The sequence below is a fragment of the Neophocaena asiaeorientalis genome, unplaced genomic scaffold, assembly GCF_003031525.2.
Source record: "Neophocaena asiaeorientalis asiaeorientalis breed wild unplaced genomic scaffold, Neophocaena_asiaeorientalis_V1.1 scaffold244, whole genome shotgun sequence".
Lineage (NCBI taxonomy): Eukaryota > Metazoa > Chordata > Mammalia > Artiodactyla > Phocoenidae > Neophocaena > Neophocaena asiaeorientalis.
The window spans coordinates 504,132-520,924 of NW_020173763.1; the positions used below are offsets into that span (position 1 = coordinate 504,132).

The 16,793-nt window shown below is 34.6% G+C and overlaps 1 protein-coding gene across 2 annotated transcripts in view; it reads right to left on the reverse strand.

Moving 5' to 3' along the window:
- The window catches only part of LOC112403736 (bifunctional heparan sulfate N-deacetylase/N-sulfotransferase 4), a 234,339-nt gene extending 219,359 nt beyond the window's left edge, over positions 1–14,980 (reverse strand). Inside the window, exon 1 of one of the 2 annotated variants that reach the window (XM_024751344.1) lies at positions 13,976–14,980. In XM_024751344.1, the coding sequence (XP_024607112.1) occupies positions 13,976–14,953 (978 nt within the window). In that variant the 5' untranslated portion in view covers positions 14,954–14,980. The remainder of the gene's footprint in view (positions 1–13,975) is intronic. The other variant, XM_024751343.1, reaches the window with a different exon arrangement.
- Positions 14,981–16,793: the final 1,813 nt, after the last annotated feature.

A 16,793-nucleotide genomic window follows, 5' to 3' on the forward strand; every position in this document is an offset into this window, starting at 1 on the left:
AGTATGGAGGTTTCTTGAAAAACTAAAAATAGTACTATCGTATTACCTAGCAATCCCACGACTGGGCATATACCCTGAGAAAGCCATAATTCAAAAAGATACATGTTCCGCAGTGTTCATTGCAGCAGCACTATTTACATTAGCCAGGACATGGAAGCAACCTAAATATCCATCGACAGATGAATGAATGAAGGAGATGTGGCACATATATACAATGGAATATTACTCAGCCATGAAAAGGAACAAAATTGAGTTATTTGTAGTGAGGTGGATGGACCTAGAGTCTGTCATACAGAGTAAAGTAAGTCAGAAAGACAAAAACAAATACGTATGCTAATGCATATATACGGAATCTAAAAAAACAGTACTGATGAGCCTAGTGGCAGGGCAGGAATAAAGACACAGACATAGAGAAGGGACTTGAGGACATGGTGGGGGGAAGGGAAGCTGGGATGAAATGACTGAGTAGCACTGACATATATACACTACCAAATGTAAAATGGATGGCTAGTGGGAAGCTGCTTGCATAGCACAGGTAGATCAGCTCGATGGTTTGTGACGAACTAGAGGGGTGCGATAGGGAGGGTGGGAGGGAGGCTCAAGATGAGGGGATATGGAGATATATGTATACATATAGCTGATTCACTTTGTTGTACAGCAGAAACTAACACAACATTGTAAAGCAATTATACTCCAATAAAGATGAAAAAATAAAATGAAATCCTGTTATTTCAAGAGCTCTTGTCTTCCCTAGGATGTTTTCTTTTCTACCTCCCCCTTATTTCCTGTATTGTTTATATTCTATGTAGTAAGTGACAAATACAATATGGTAACAATGGCTATTTTGGTATCTAAATCATTCAAATGGAATTCATTTATACTCCAGAGTACTGCTACACAGTTGTCAATCAATGTCTTCCTACTACATTCTGCAAAATTTGCTAGGTCTTTTTTCATTTGTGCCATTTAAAAAAAAATGTCCAACAAGGTTCATTGGCCTTAAGATGAACAACTGTCAGCAGAGACATTCTTATGTCTCAATTTAGTAAAAGTTTTTGAAAGAGAGAGCAATTTCCTGTATTTCCTGTAAATTACTACAACTTCCTTTTCACTGTGAAAATACAAAGTGTGTTTTTATTTTGAGAGGTCAAGGAGGTAGTCTTCTTTAATCATCAAAAAGTTGCAATCAAGTAAACAATTACCAGCAGTCTAAGAAATTTAAAAACAATTTAAATTTTAGTTATGCAACAAAAACTAAAATTTCATTTAAAATATTCAAATAGGATAGAAATTTAATATTTGAAACATAGCTTATAGTTTAAAATTTATGTCTTGAATGTGGGGACTAAGATGGAGCCAATTGTGAGGGCCCATCTTTTGTATTATTAAATATTATTTGGGAGGCTGGTATATATTTGGGAGTTTGTATAATAAGAAATGATACATTTTTTCTAGAAGCAGTATTTCATATGAACATTTCTCCAGAGACAAAAAAAATATTACTTTTTCTTTAATTGTAGGTTGAATGCAGCATTTATAAGAGTGAGAATTCCTTAAAATAATTAAACAAATTAGGCAAACTATAACACATAAATAAACAAATTTTATCATTTAAATTAGTATTTTAAGTGATTTCTAATTTAGTATATTGAAAAAGATTTTGGAATATTGCTCTATTTATAATATGTGATATAGTCCAAAAGTTATGAACATTTCTACTTATATGTGAAATGAGGTTAATGTTGGAAAAGTAATAGTGAGTGTGAAATCAATGCTGAGGTATTTAAGATGAAATGTGATATTTTACGACTTATTTTCAGGTCAATTAAAAGTTTTTTAAAAACTTGAAAAAATATAATGGTCAGTAAGTATAAGAAAAGCTATTCAACCTCATAAGTAAACAGAAAAAATGCTAATAATAACTCATATACAATTTTAGGCCCATCAAATAGCCAAAAAATTTAAAAGTCTGAAAATACCAACACTGGAGAGAACAAACACTCAAAGAAATTAAGTTTAGTGAACTAGAGATAAGCATCAATGTGGACGAATATCGGGCATAAAAGTAAGGAAAGGGGCTTCCCTGGTGGTGCAGTGGCTGAGAGTCCGCCTGCCGATGCAGGGGACATGGGTTCGTGCCCCGGTCCAGGAAGATCCCACATGCTGTGGAGCGGCGAGTCTCGTGAGCCATAGCCACTGAACCTGCACGTCCGGAGCCTGTGCTCCGCAACAGGAGAGGCCACAACAGTGAGAGGCCCGCGTAAAAAAAAAAAAAAAAAGTAAGGAAAAAAGCTGCAGAGAATATGTGTAGTAGCTAGTTACCTCTCCAGTGGAAAAAGTAGTATGTAACTTAAAAAGTGCTGGTAACATTCTATATCCTAAGCTAAGTGGTGTGTACAAGACTGTTCTTATTATCATGCTTTAATTATAGATATTCCATATATACACTCTTTAGAATGTATAAAGTATTTCAATATTATAGTAATTAAGAGACACATCAGAGGAATACCTGATTTATTTGAAAAAAAAAAAAAGAGGCCAAAATAGCTCTGAATTCAAAACGAGACTCTGAACTCATCTCCTATCATGGGCAGACCAAAATTACAACTATTTACAGAGCAACTATCTATGAGAATGACCTGGAGACTAACAGAAAAAAATATTTCAACAACTAAAGATATAAAGAGCCACAATGAGATGGGTGGTAGGACAGAGATGCAGTATAGTTAGGATCCACAATTCTGGGTGGCACCCCACAAATGGGAGGATAACCACACAAGGCTGGAGGAATCATAGGCCCTGACTTCAGACTATACTACAAAGCTACAGTAATCAAAACACTATGGCACTGGCACAAAAATAGATGCATAGATCAATGGAACAGGACAGACAGCCCAGAAATAAACTCTACATTTCTATAGTTAACTAATCTACAACAAAGGAGGCAAGAATATACAATGGGGAAAAGATAACCTGTTCAATAAATGGTGCTCAGAAAACTGGATAGCTACATGTAAAAGAATGAAATTAGAACATTTCCTCACACCATATACAAAAATAAACTCAAAATGGATTAAAGACTTAAAGTAAGACTGGGAACCATAAAACTCCTGGAAGAAAACATAGGCAGTATCCTCTTTGACATCGATCTTGGCAATATATTTTTGGATTTATCTCCTCAGGCAAAAGATATAAAGCGAAAATAAACAAATAAGACTACATCAAACTAAAAAGTTTTTGTACAGGGAAGGAAGCCATCAACAAAATGAGAAGGCAGCCTACTGAATGTGCCAAGACATTTGTAAATGATATATCTGATACGGGTTAATATTCAAAATACACAAAACTCTCACAACTCAACATCAAAAAAAACATACAATCTGATTAAAAAATGGTCAGAAGATATAAATAGACATTTTTTCAAAAAAGACATACAGATGGCCAACAGACACATGAAAAGATGCTCAACATCACTAATCATCAGGTAAATGTAAATCAAAAGCACAATGAAATACCACCTCACATCTGTCAGAATGACTATCAACAAAACAACAACAAATAACGAGTGTTGGTGAGGATGTGGAGAAAAGGGAGTCCTCGTCCACTGTTGGAGAGACTGTAAATTGATGTGTCCATTATGGAAAACAGTATGGAGGTTTCTAAAAAAACTGAAAATAGAACTATTATATGTCTGGCAATTTCACATCTGGGTATTTATCTGAAGAAAATAAAAGCACTAATTCCAAAAGATTTATGCACCCCAGTGTTCATTACAGTATTATTTATGGTAGCCAAGGTATGGAAGCAACTTCTCCATCGATAGAAGAATGGATAAAGAATATGTGGTATATATGTACAATGTAATATTACTCAGCCATAGAGAATGAAATCTTGCCATCTGTGAAGACAGGAATGGATCTAGAGGGTATCATGCTAAGTGAGATAAATCAGACAGAGAAAGGCAAATACTGCATGTTCTCACTTATATGTGGAATCTTAAAAAACAAAGCAAAGAAACAGAATGAAAACAGACTCATATCTATAGAGGACAAACTGGTTGTTCCCAGAAGAGAGTGGAGTGGGTGGTTGGTCGACACAGGTAAGGCAAATAAAGAAGTACAAACCTCCAGTGATAAAATAAATAAGCTACAGTGATATAATACACAGCATAGGAAATATGGTCAATAATATTATAATAACTTTGTTTGATGATGGTGATTAGACTTACAGTGGTGATCATTCATTAAGTATGCAAATATCAAATTGCTATGTAGTACACCTGAAATTAACATAATATTATATGTCAACTATATTTCAATTAAAAAAAAAGAAGTAAAGAGTAGTGGATGGAAATTATCAATCCCAGCAAAGAGCTAGAGAGCAAAGCTCAGGGTAGACATAAAAAAATGAAGAGTTGAATGAAAATAAAATGCAATGTCTATGACTGCTTTAACAGCTTAATCTGTTATCTGAATAATAATATATTCTACCTGCCACAAGATTCTATAATCAAGGTGCTTTTCTCCATGATAATTTAATATATTTCAGAACACACTGTATTTCTACAGGGAGTATAAAAGGAGCAAGTTTTTATTTTGTTTTTCTCTTCAGTCATTCTTCAGATACGAAACAATTTTGTAGCATATTTTGATGATTATCATGAACAACAACACTTAGCTGGTCTTAGCTGAAAAGCCTTATAATAATCTGAGCTAATTGGCTAATTAATTAATCACTATTTATATAATCACAGAGAATAACAAAATATACAAAACCAATCAGAAAATATCCCCTGTGCTTATCCCCAGGGCTTTCAAGGCATTAACCATGAGATTTAAAGGCTCTAATAGGGGATGTTTTCCTCCTTGCTGGGAGGTGACCAGCTTGGCTGCTCTTACCAAAATATTTCCTAATATCTTCTCTTTCCTATGGAGACAATTGCTACACCTTGAGTAGCAAAATGGAGCAACACGGACTTTGTGTTCTTCCCCTGGTGTATCAAGAGATTGCTCTCTGCTCAGTAATTATCTTACACTGTGAACTAACAAAGTGAGCACTCAAGTTAGTGTTAGATCCATTACTATTTAGCCTGTTTTGAGTGCAAATGAATTCAGGGAATGTCTAATCCTAAATTAAAATGTAGTTTGTCCTGAACAGAACATCCTTACTTGGTAACAGGTCTTGTTTTAAAATATGCTTTTTAAATGATAATAATTGATTAATAGCAGAAGACAGGTGTAAATGAAAGTATGCCTCTAAACTCCTGTTTCTAACGAAAAATAGACATCTTCACAATAACTGATGTCATCAAGAAAATAAATACATAAAAACTAAGTAAAATGCTCTGAGTAGAATAAAATTTCTGGGTACAGTAACTAAAATGAAGATTTAGCTTCTTTGTTCATTTAATACTTAACCCCTAGATATCATTAAAAATTTCAGAAATATTTGTAACATAGCGTCATTTGGTACATCTCACAGTCATGTTAGGAGGGGGTCCTACTGCAATTCTTGTTAATCAAAGGGTCATAAATAGGATGGAAAAAAATTCAAAATGCCAAGTTCCAGATGAAAGATTGTGCCTTCTCTGCTGCATGAACACAGTGTGTCCCCAGTTAGACATTCCTTTAATTTAATTTTCCTGAGGACTTCTGGTACTTACTGAAGTTTTAGGCTTTCTTCCTTATAACCAGAGAGCCTGAGGGGATGGCTAGCATCTCGGTACATGAAACAATTTTTTTCTGTCTGAAACTAACTTGTTATGACCCTGGGTTTATTACAGGATATCCAAAATGATGCATTCCACCTGTTTTCCTTATTTGATTCCTTCCCTTTAGTTATCATAACTAAGATTGCAAGTATTATGCTTGATGGGTTCTAAAACTATACTGCCACCTCTGATGGTGTCTGAAACTCTAGATCTATTTTTTCAAATGCCTACATCTGGATGTCCTATGTTAAGTCATTAGATCTTAAACCAAACTCCTCATCTTCCTAGCACCTTTTCCTCTGCCCGATTCTGCATATGTTTATGGACACACTCAGGCTAAAACCCATGATACTACAGCATCTGCACCTTTTTTTTTTTTTGCTCCTTCACTGAGCATGTTTCCAAGTCCTGTCAATCCTGCATGGTCTCTCCCAGTCTCCCCTTTCCATCATGACTGCCACCAAGCTCTGTCTTGGCTCTGTCAGGCCAGGCTCTGTCCTAGAAGCTTTCTAGTGCTTATCTCATTCAGGGCTCATCCCAATACTAAGAACTGTGTTGCTTTCCATCGGTTCTACAGATTTGCAATCTGAGAATTGGAGAGGTTTTCAGATGTGTTCGGGGTTAACTAGTAAGTGTAGATGCCCAGACTGAAACCCAAACACAAGGCATTGTATTCTAAAAGAAAGCTTAGACATTCAGGACAAATAGTCTGGGTTTGCTCCGCTACTTACTAGCTAGATGAGTATCGATATTGCTATGCCTCATTTTACTCATTCAGAAAATGTACAAAATATTTCCTCTTAGTGTTGTCGTATTAAATGATATACTGCCTGTTAATGATTATCCCAGTGCTTAGTGTCTTTTAATATGCCAAATAAATACTATTTTAAAACATGTATAATAATTATTATGCCCATATAGTTGTAATAGGCTCTTTTAGGTCTTCTCAAAAATATCTCCCTATTCAAACAATATATTTTTCTTCAATCCTAGATCTGATCATGTCACTGTCTGGCTTAAAATCTTCAGTGATTCAAATGGATCCTTCTACCCAGAGAGCTCCATATTATGGCCACAACCAAATCTTCAGCATTTAGTCCCACTACTATTTCTTATTTACTTTATCATCCAACTAAGACAAGCAACTTAACATTTGTCCTGATAGTCTCAGCCAAGTCTGAACTTGGGCTGACCTGCTGGCCAAGAATCTACTTCACCATCTTGATTTGCTAGTGTTCTGTCAAACCATCACAGAAGACTCAAATGTCACCTCCTCCAAGAAATCTCCCTAATTACTAGAAGAAGAAATATCGTTTCTCTTCCTTTGTTCCCATTGCCCATAGTAATGTTGTCATGGCACATATTGTATTCTGCCTCGTAATGTTGATAATTGTGAATATGTCTTGTCTATACTACTGAAATCAAGAACCTAATATTTCACATATTTGTGTAAACTCTATAGTGAAGAATATACAGAGCCCATAGGTGAGAAATAAGTGATTTGAGCATTGAATTAAATTATATTAAGTTAATATATAAACTGTAAATGTTTTTAGCTGAATGCCCAGTTTGGAAGAGATATTACTGGTGTATATTTTCTCACGTTTTTCATTCTTACCATTTAAAAGTATACTTTCATATAATTTTGACTTTTTTTTTTTAAAGTGGAGAAAGACCCTATTTGCTTCCATAAAGGAATATTTATTTGGAAAAATAGTTTTTCCTTCCATTTACAGAGTTAAATATATGGCTACTTGAAAGAATTCAGAAGAAAAAAAAAACCTGGGACATTTACATTGAGACTTTAGATGAAAGAAAGATAATTACAATTAAATATACCCTGTACAGTGGCTGTCCTCCTCCGAGTATATTTGAGGACAATATTGACTCTGCCAAAATACTTATATGTAGCTTCTCTTTCCAGTCAAGTCAAACTCTACTTACATGAAACATCTTAAATGCACCCCAATGTTCATAGCAGCATTATTTACAATTGCCAAGATATGGAAGCAACCTAAATGTCCATGAACAGATGAATGGATAAAGAAGCTGTGGTGTATATATATATATATATATATATATATACACATACACACACACACACACACACACACAATGGAAAACTAATCAGACATAAAAAAGAACGAAATTTTGCCATTTGCAGCAACATGGATGGACTTGTAGGGTATTATGCTAACTGAAATAAGTCAGACAGAGAAAGACAAATACTGTATGATATCACTTATATGCGGAATCTAAAAAATACAACAAATTAGTGAATATAACAAAAAAGAAGCAGACACAGATATAGAGAGCAAATTAGTGTTTACCAGTGGGGAGGGGAAGGAGGGGAAACATAGGGGTGGGGGAGTGGGTGGCACAAGCTACTGGGTGTAAGATCGGCTCCAGGATGTACTGTACAACATGGGGAGTGTAGCCAATATTTTGTAATAACTGAAAATGGAAAATAAAGTTTAAAAAATTGTATAAAAAATTTAAAAATATATTTCCCAGCTGAAAAATAAATTTAAAAAACATTGTAATTGACACAGTAATTCTCTCTATGTTTATATAGAACATGGATCATTCTTATAAGTCTTTGATAGTACCTGCTTTTTTTTTTGAACCAACTGAGTGTCTTCAAGTAGTACATAAACTTCTTGCATCTGGGCACCTAAGGAGGTTCTAAATGCAATTCTTCCCTGGATATCTAAAGAATCTGAGTCAGTGTCAGGGCTGTAGTTTCACACAAGTCTTGCTGATGGGTCCTCTCTCCTTTATAGGATTATTGTTGTGACTGAGTTCCTGCTTCCAGGTCTCTGTCATGTTCTCTCTGCCAAACTCCATGTTGTCAAATTCCACCTCTTCCACAATCTTCTGTTCTTTTTTCAGAAAGAAGACTTATGCCCACAAACCTAATCCATTCATTCTGCTGTGAAATATCCCAATAAATGCTGACCCCCATCTGCCTGGGCCACTGCCTAGCTCTTATGCTACACTTGCTGATTGTACGCTGGCTCACTTGCTTAGAAACTGCCGAGGAGCTTTCAGATGCTGCTTGATTAACTCTGACGGGCCATCCATCCAGTTCCTGCTGCCTGGACTGTAATGCATTGTCGAATCTATACTGGTTGATAATGTATCAAATCTGGAGTCCACCTACCACATACCAACCTTTCCTTTTAGGCTCCTTTCCTTTTATGATTGTGATTCCATTTATTCTAAGATATCACAGATTCTTTAAAAAATGTTTATTAAGTTGTCAAATATAACAACTTGTTTCAGTTACAATTGTAAAATGTTAGAAAACTAGTCTTCAATTGCCACTGTAGCCTCTCATCATCTCTGTTGATGCTCATAGAACCAATAACTTTCTATTTTCTTAGGTCACTTCTTTAAATACCATGAGATTTCTTTCTTTTTCTCTTCCAACTCTTACTCAAATCTATAACAAGGGTCTTAACTTCTCTTCTATGCTAGATTTCTTTTTTCCTATTAATAGTAATCTGGCTCCTGTTAAACATGGTAATTCCTACAAGTTTGAACTGGGATTTTATTTAGATATTTACATTAATAGTAAAAAAAACCTTTCTCAAATATTTTCATCAGGGCTTCCCTGGTGGCGCAGTGGTTGAGGGTCCGCCTGCCGATGCAGGGGACACGGGTTCGTGCCCCGGTCTGGGAAGATCCCACATGCCGCAGGGCGGCTAGGCCCGTGATCTGTGGCCGCTGAGCCTGCGCGTCGGGAGCCTGTGCTCCACAACAAGAGAGGCCACAGCAGTGAGAGGCCCGTGTACCGCAAAAAAAAAAAAAAAATATTTTCATCATATCATTTCCTTGTTTAAGAACAGTTTTCAAATAGCTATTGGGACTAACCAAAACTCATTTCTCTGTATTTTAAGACCCTCTATTAACTGTCTTCTTTATATCTATTAACTTAACATCTCTGTTTTAGTCATTCAATTTGCACAATTTATTACTTTTGCACTATAAATCTTTGAACCTATGATTTTCAGTGCAGGAAATATGGAGTCAAACAACTGCATAAAGACATCCAAATTAAGACACTGGTAAATTGCTTTATCTGGACCAAACCTTAATACCAGTCTACGTATATAGATCCATTAAAAACACTACGTGGGGGAAAGAGTCAAACGAATTAGCCAGCTAGCCGCTTATTTTGGACTCCAGGTTTATAACATAGATTTTTTTCCCCCTATTTTTGCCTCTGACTCAAAATATACATATCACTTGTTTTGAGACAAAACTCAAAACTATCCTTAAATTGTTCTTTTTTAAAGTAGTAAGTTCAATTCTGAGACTAATTAGCTCTGCACTCACCAAACAGTTAAAAAACAGTGTAATGACTGTCAATACAATATTTTCAAATCAGGTCTAAGATTACTTATTACATATGTTGAGACATAATTAGATGTATGGGAAAAAACTATTTCACCACCTAATTTTGGAGTTGACTCATGTACACGAAGATGATAAGTGGCAGTTAAGGTCAGTGATTATTTAAGGACACAGTTTCAGTTTGGGTCATTAGGGCATCTGTTGCCTTCTCATAAGAAGTTGGACTTGAGATAGCTTTTGAAATATGAGTAGATTCAAGGAAAGTATTTTAGCGAAGGCTTAGAAGCTGAGAAAAGAGGTGAACGTAAACACTATCAATCCATCGCAGGGGAATAGACAGTGGGCTAGCCTAACAGAAACAATGTATATTAAGTAGCAGTAAGAATAGATGTTGAAAAGGTAAATTGAGCTGGATTACATAGGACCTTAAAATAAAGTCTGGATTTCTCAGGCAGATAATGTCTTAAATATAGTCTTATACAGAGTAGATGTCCAATGAATAAATGGATGCATTTCTTCAAGAAATCTAAAGACATATAAAATGCTAATAATGGTGCCTTGTTGCCAACAGAGAGAATAATGACAGGTCAACAGAACTGATGAAAGCACCAGAATTATTTATAGCATCAATAATATATTTGATTTCATTTCCAGTGTGGAAGCTTACATTCACCATCGAGAAAGAGCAGTTATTCTGTCTTATGGAAACTGAAAAAAAGAACATATTTTCTCAATTCTATCAAATTTCTATGACTATACCAAGTGTTAACCAAGGGTAAAACATTGTTCATAGAAATCAGGTTAGTGGTCTGCAAGAAGACTTTTTAAATTAAGTTTTTAATAATCAGGATGGCCCTTTATTATTTTACTTTTCTCTAAAAAATGCATTATCACTCAACTGATATCACTTTGGGAATGAACATTACCTACACATAAGTAAGGCCATGATGAAAACAAGAGTTACTTTCAAAACCAAGAAAGAGTAAATTCAAGTGTATAAGACATCACCCTCCATAGGGTGATGAAGGTCATCTTGCTAATAGAGCTTTAGATTTACAGGAAGTATTTCATGATGGCCTTGAGGACCACACAGAAATATTAACAAGTGAAAACATGACGATATTTTCTGACTTCATTCATAGCTAATATTTCACAATCTTTCAAAATACAATTAGTTTCTACAAGTTTCTATACATTAAATTTCACTCATATCTTGAATTTTTAGATACACAGTGAAATTTAATTAACAGACGACAGTTACTGAAACTGAGCTTAATTTTGCTTGCCTTAGAAATGGACATATTAATTTCTATATCAGTGGCTTTGGTCAGATGAGGGCATGATGAAATAAGATAAAGCACATAAATCTCAAAAAACCCCCACAAAACCTAGATATACTTTAGTTTAGATATGGCAGAACCATGTAGTGGAAAGAATATGGACTTTCAAGTTCAGTTGAAAAACTTGCATTCTTTTCACTGCATCAAATTCTGTGCCTTAAAAACATGAATTCTTTAACAGTATGATCCAGAATCTCTACCGCAAAGTGAGAAAATTGGCTCAAATAATAATATGCAGGTATATGTTTTGTCCATAGAGTGAGGTGGTGCTGCAGTCAAGGCCACGTTTGAATTTGTTGTTGATTGCTCCCAGCTATGTGTTCCCAGTCCAATCGTGGGAGTGGCCTGGGGAAGGTCCAATCATGCACATAGCCAAGGTTTTTCAACCCTAACCCTCCAGCTTTCCTCAATTTGTTCTATTGAGGAACAGCATACTTCTACTCTCTAATTTAGAATAATATAGAAAAATGTCACTAGCTATCCAATACCCTAGCTCTGGAAAATTTGGGGAGATTTTGAGGGAGGATGGATTTCTCCTCATCTATCAGTGTACAAAATCTTACACCACCAGAAAAGGAACATGAGGATGAAGAACTGGTAGTATGCAGAGCTTTTCTACACACAGTTCAAGATTCTTTCCCACAAAATCATATTTATCCAAAAAATAATAGTCAAAAGAGAAATCAAATTCCCAAGACTAGAACTATAATTTTTATATTGAAAAACAGTATTCCCTATTGACCTATAAGTAACCCAACAAGTTATTTCAGTTCCAGTCAAGTTTCTGATATTCTTTGGTTAATAGTTCTGAGCAAGAACCAGATACAACACACAAAGGGGCAGAAAAGAGTATTTTCTTCAAAGTGACAGTTAACTTAGCATGGGCACGTGTGTGTGTGTTTGTGTGTGTGTATAGAATATACAATTACTTTACATATGCACATACATACACACTATATAAATATCTATATATATACACACGTAACTTTTCTGATTCTTTATCTGTCTGTGGCATTGTTCCAGCCTTTGTTAAATTTTGGTATTCTGTTATTTTGTTTGGGGTTATGTCACTCAAGAAGTCCTCAGTAATCCTTGAATATTAGATGAGTAGTGGTGAATAGCTATTTGTTTTCTATTGAGAATAAGTGCTAGAGCTGAATTTGAGGTGGAAAAATTTGTTAAGAGTTATAAAGAACTTTTTCAATTCATACAGTTTATTAGACTAAAATTAGGAAACTTTTCCTTTCAGGATTTCAGGATAGGAATCACTCAGAGAACCGTTTGAAGCACATGACCTTGCCTTAAGTTTTTGATTTTAAAATTAAAACTAGAATTTACATTAATTAAAAGGAATAGTAAATACAAAAAAAGCATAAGTAAAAAAAAAAAGAAAAATCTAGACAGAATTCAAGAGGGATCACTTAATCCCTTTACAACAATACTCAAAATAAAATATTTGGATCCCAGTCAAGTGATACTTCATTCAGTGGCTCATTAAAAACAGAGTTCACTGGTCCACATGCATTTTGAAGATTTTTAAAAAGTTAACTTATCTCACTGGTTTTAATAATATTTTATTATAATGGTCATAAGGTGTTAGGATGGGGAAAAAAGCTGTTATATTGAGGTTTCATCTTTGGAGGATAAAAAGCCTAACAGCAGAAATACAAAAAAGATGACATGATCTTAACAATCTCTAGTTCCTTTATTATTCTAAGCTGTGTTCTATTATTTTTGTTTATATGCTTGCTAAAATTACTTGTTCACAGAAAGAATTTAATTATATATAAAACAAGATAGGCACAAGTGAAACTCTTGAATCAAGATGATAAAAAAGGGAATTATTCTCAGAATTACCTACCCACCTTAGTAAAACATATTTGGCTTTTCCTTTATCTGATAGCAATCACAGGGTGAATTTGTTATACTGAAGCCAATTTGACCTTAGCCTAGAACTGCTACCAGTTAACACTGCTGTGTAACCCAAAATGACGTGATAATAGAGATAGTGATGGTAGCTCCTGAGGTCAAGTCCAATACCACATCCCCTATAAAACTTTTTTTTTTATATCTATATTTACAAATGTATGAACATTTCATATAGACAAGCACTATGCTTACTTGTTATATAAAAGTCTTGGGCTGCTTCTCTATCTTATATTTTAACCACCATTGTCAAACCTAAGTAGGGCAGGAGGATCTGTCCAGCGATAGATTTTCATGACTGTTATTAGTCTTACTGCTACAAACTGCAACATGTGTGGAGTAATGGAGGCTGTTCTATGGGGTGTTGGCTGGGATGGGCAAAATCTAAAAGAGGCAAGGAGATTAAGTTCAAATACTCTTTAGGATATTTTAGTTCTATGCCCCTCTGAAGCATTTTGGGGGTAGGTGAGGAATGGTTAAGGTTTAGTTTAAGTTTTACTTTTAATGCTTATTTTATCTCAAATTTACTGCATCTTAAAGTTTTGAGTAATTAGAAGTCTAAAATATTCAAAATTCTATTTCATCAATACCACAGAGTTAGTGAAAGAAAAATAATCATGTGATTTATAAATGTTCTTACCTTCACATCTTTGACATTCATCCTTGTTCCTTCCTTCCCAACAAAGATATCATCAATGTCCACAAGGATATACCTGTCCAAAGACAATGTCAGTCTCTTCCCTGACAAGAAGGAGATGGCATCTATGAAGATGAGCTTGTGCAGCCAAAAGTTTAAGTTGTTGCCAAAGAGAACTCGCTGAATTCCATCATGAAGCCCCAGATCCTGAATCACCGTCGCATAGAGTGGTTTGCTGGAGAAGGATGAAAGGGATTTTTCTGTCTGTAATTCAGTTAAAAGCACAGGCTGGTAGGTTGAATGATTATACTGGAAAATTGTCCAGTCTTCCCCAGGAAGAGGGCCTTTCTCAACCTTAGGGGCTTTGGTAATATGCAGCAAAGGAGACTGAGGGTTGACAAAACAGTCCTTTAGAGCTAGATTATTGAAAAGGTTTAATGGAAAACCTTTTAATTGTGTACTCGGTGAGCTGTTTTCATTGGCTTTATGAAAACCAATTATACTAACACTGTATTCCACACAGTATTTTTCTAAAAGCTCTCGATTCCATGAGTCCATGCTGACATACTTCAGAATATTTTCATAAATAACTAAAATATATTTCCCTTTGCCATTATCTGTTAGAGGGGGTATGTCTCCCTTGCCAGGGGCAATGACCATATGGAACTGAAATCGGCTGGACTCCAAGATAGCGATAATATCTTGACCAAGTTGAGAGTACTGGCTCTCCACAAACAGGAGGACTGTAGGATCAGTTTTGGATGTATCAATAGGTTTGACTGTCTTCAGCTCCATTGACCGATATGGTAGGATTTTAACGTCAGTACATTCTGCTGCTGCAGTGGTTTCCATAAGTGTCATTTCCTGTTTATAGCCAGAGTAGAGGAAATAGGCAGAAATGACAATGCTCACCAAGCAAAAGGTGGCTAAGAGAACAATCAATGTTCGAAAACTTCTCCGAAGCTTCACAACAAGATTCATTTTTTAAAATACTGCTTTGGAAGCTTTTTCCAAGTCCTTTTCCTAAAGTGCCATCGTAAATAAAGTATGAAATGGTACAAATGCTACTTCCCACGAGTTCATGTAACCATTGCAAACCATGTAAAATGTTTGATGGGATTGCAAGCAAGTTAAAGTTGGAGGACAGTGGACTAGGAAAGTAAAAGTTGAAGAGATTTTGAATATGTCCAATACCAAATGTTGCTGTAGAGTCCTCTAAACATTACCTGAAAAAGAGGAGAAATATAATGACTAAAACAAAAATAGTAATATAAGTATTTTCGTGTATACCTATGCTGATATATAAGAAACATATATATTAAAGATAAATTTAGTATGTTAATATGCTAAAATATTAATAACCCAACGTTTACAGTCTAGATTTTACTACTTAGAATGTAGTAGATTTTTTTCATGTCTTCAAGAACACAGACCCTATTTAATTTTGCCAAAATATACATCTATATAGAAATACTGATTGAGATTTTTCAAACTAGTCACCTCAAAAAAAAAAAGGTAAGAAATAAAATTTTAGTGTACAATGTTAAACCATAAAACTTATGGTAAAACCATAAAACCATAAATGGTAAAACCACCTTTTTAAAAACCATAAAACTTGCTTCTGCAAGGCTGGTAGACATTATATACATACAGAATTAGAAAACCAGGTATCCGTGTGGGATTTGGACCAGTGCTTTTAAGTATCACTTAACATGCTTTTAAGTATCTACTTAGGTATCTGGAGTTCTAAGGTGAGGGGATGATTTTGTCTCAAATACATAGTAGTTACAGGTTTTTCCCTTTAGTAACATTCTTTTCTGAAGTCACAGGGAGACACTTGGGCTTCTTCAGCATAACAGCCAAAATAGAGAGGATTTCTCTTTCACCATTCTTAGAAGCAAAGTGAGAGAGAAGCTATGGGAGAAAGAACAAAATGAGAAGAGGATCTTAGATCTTTTTAATGAAACAGAGGCCAGAAACCTAGATGAGAAGAAAAATCTTGACATGTTTTTCTCAAAGCACATTCCTAAATTTGGCTGATTTCTCTAATTAGAATTAAAATTGTTTTCGATTATTACATTTTATCCAACAGTCAAGTGTTCTACTTCCCTTATCAATTTCTTTAAAAAGAAAAAAAGTAGAAAAAAAATTAGAAAGCATTAACCCCAGCTTTCCCAAATTGCTTCACCACAAATGGACATAATTTCCCATTATTTTTGACTCTGATTTTTAGTGAATTCCTTCCTATACAAATTTTCTTCATTCTCCTCAAAACTGTGTTAGACTAATTATGGAATTTTCTATTTCCCAGTTTACCAAAATAGCATCCCTAGGAAAGTAACCACAATAGGTTATGTTTTTAATGTGATACATATACTTTAAGGTGTATATTATTGATGTACTATATCATAGAGAATCAAATTAGAGTGTTTTGTAATATGAGTTGTATATTCCATCACACTGCAAATATTTTGTTTCTTTTTTATTTTTTAATTTGAAGAAACTGAATAATGATTAAAAGAATATTAGAGTAAATGATTAAACATAGTATTATAGCGCTTTATTTTTATGTTCTGAAACACATTTTTTCTTAGTAATCTAAGTTTTAAAAATCAACAAGTTGAAATAACATTTGTTTTTGTCTTAGATTTTGAGAAAAAAATTTAAAACAATCTCAAAAGTACATGAGTTAAAAATTTTAAATTTCTACCAAACATTTTACTTCTTCAGATTCCAAATATATAAGTAGGCCTGAATTTTCCCCTTTGAAATAGTGAGCCAATTTAAAAAATCTCTCCAGTGATTTCAAATTCACTTTAAA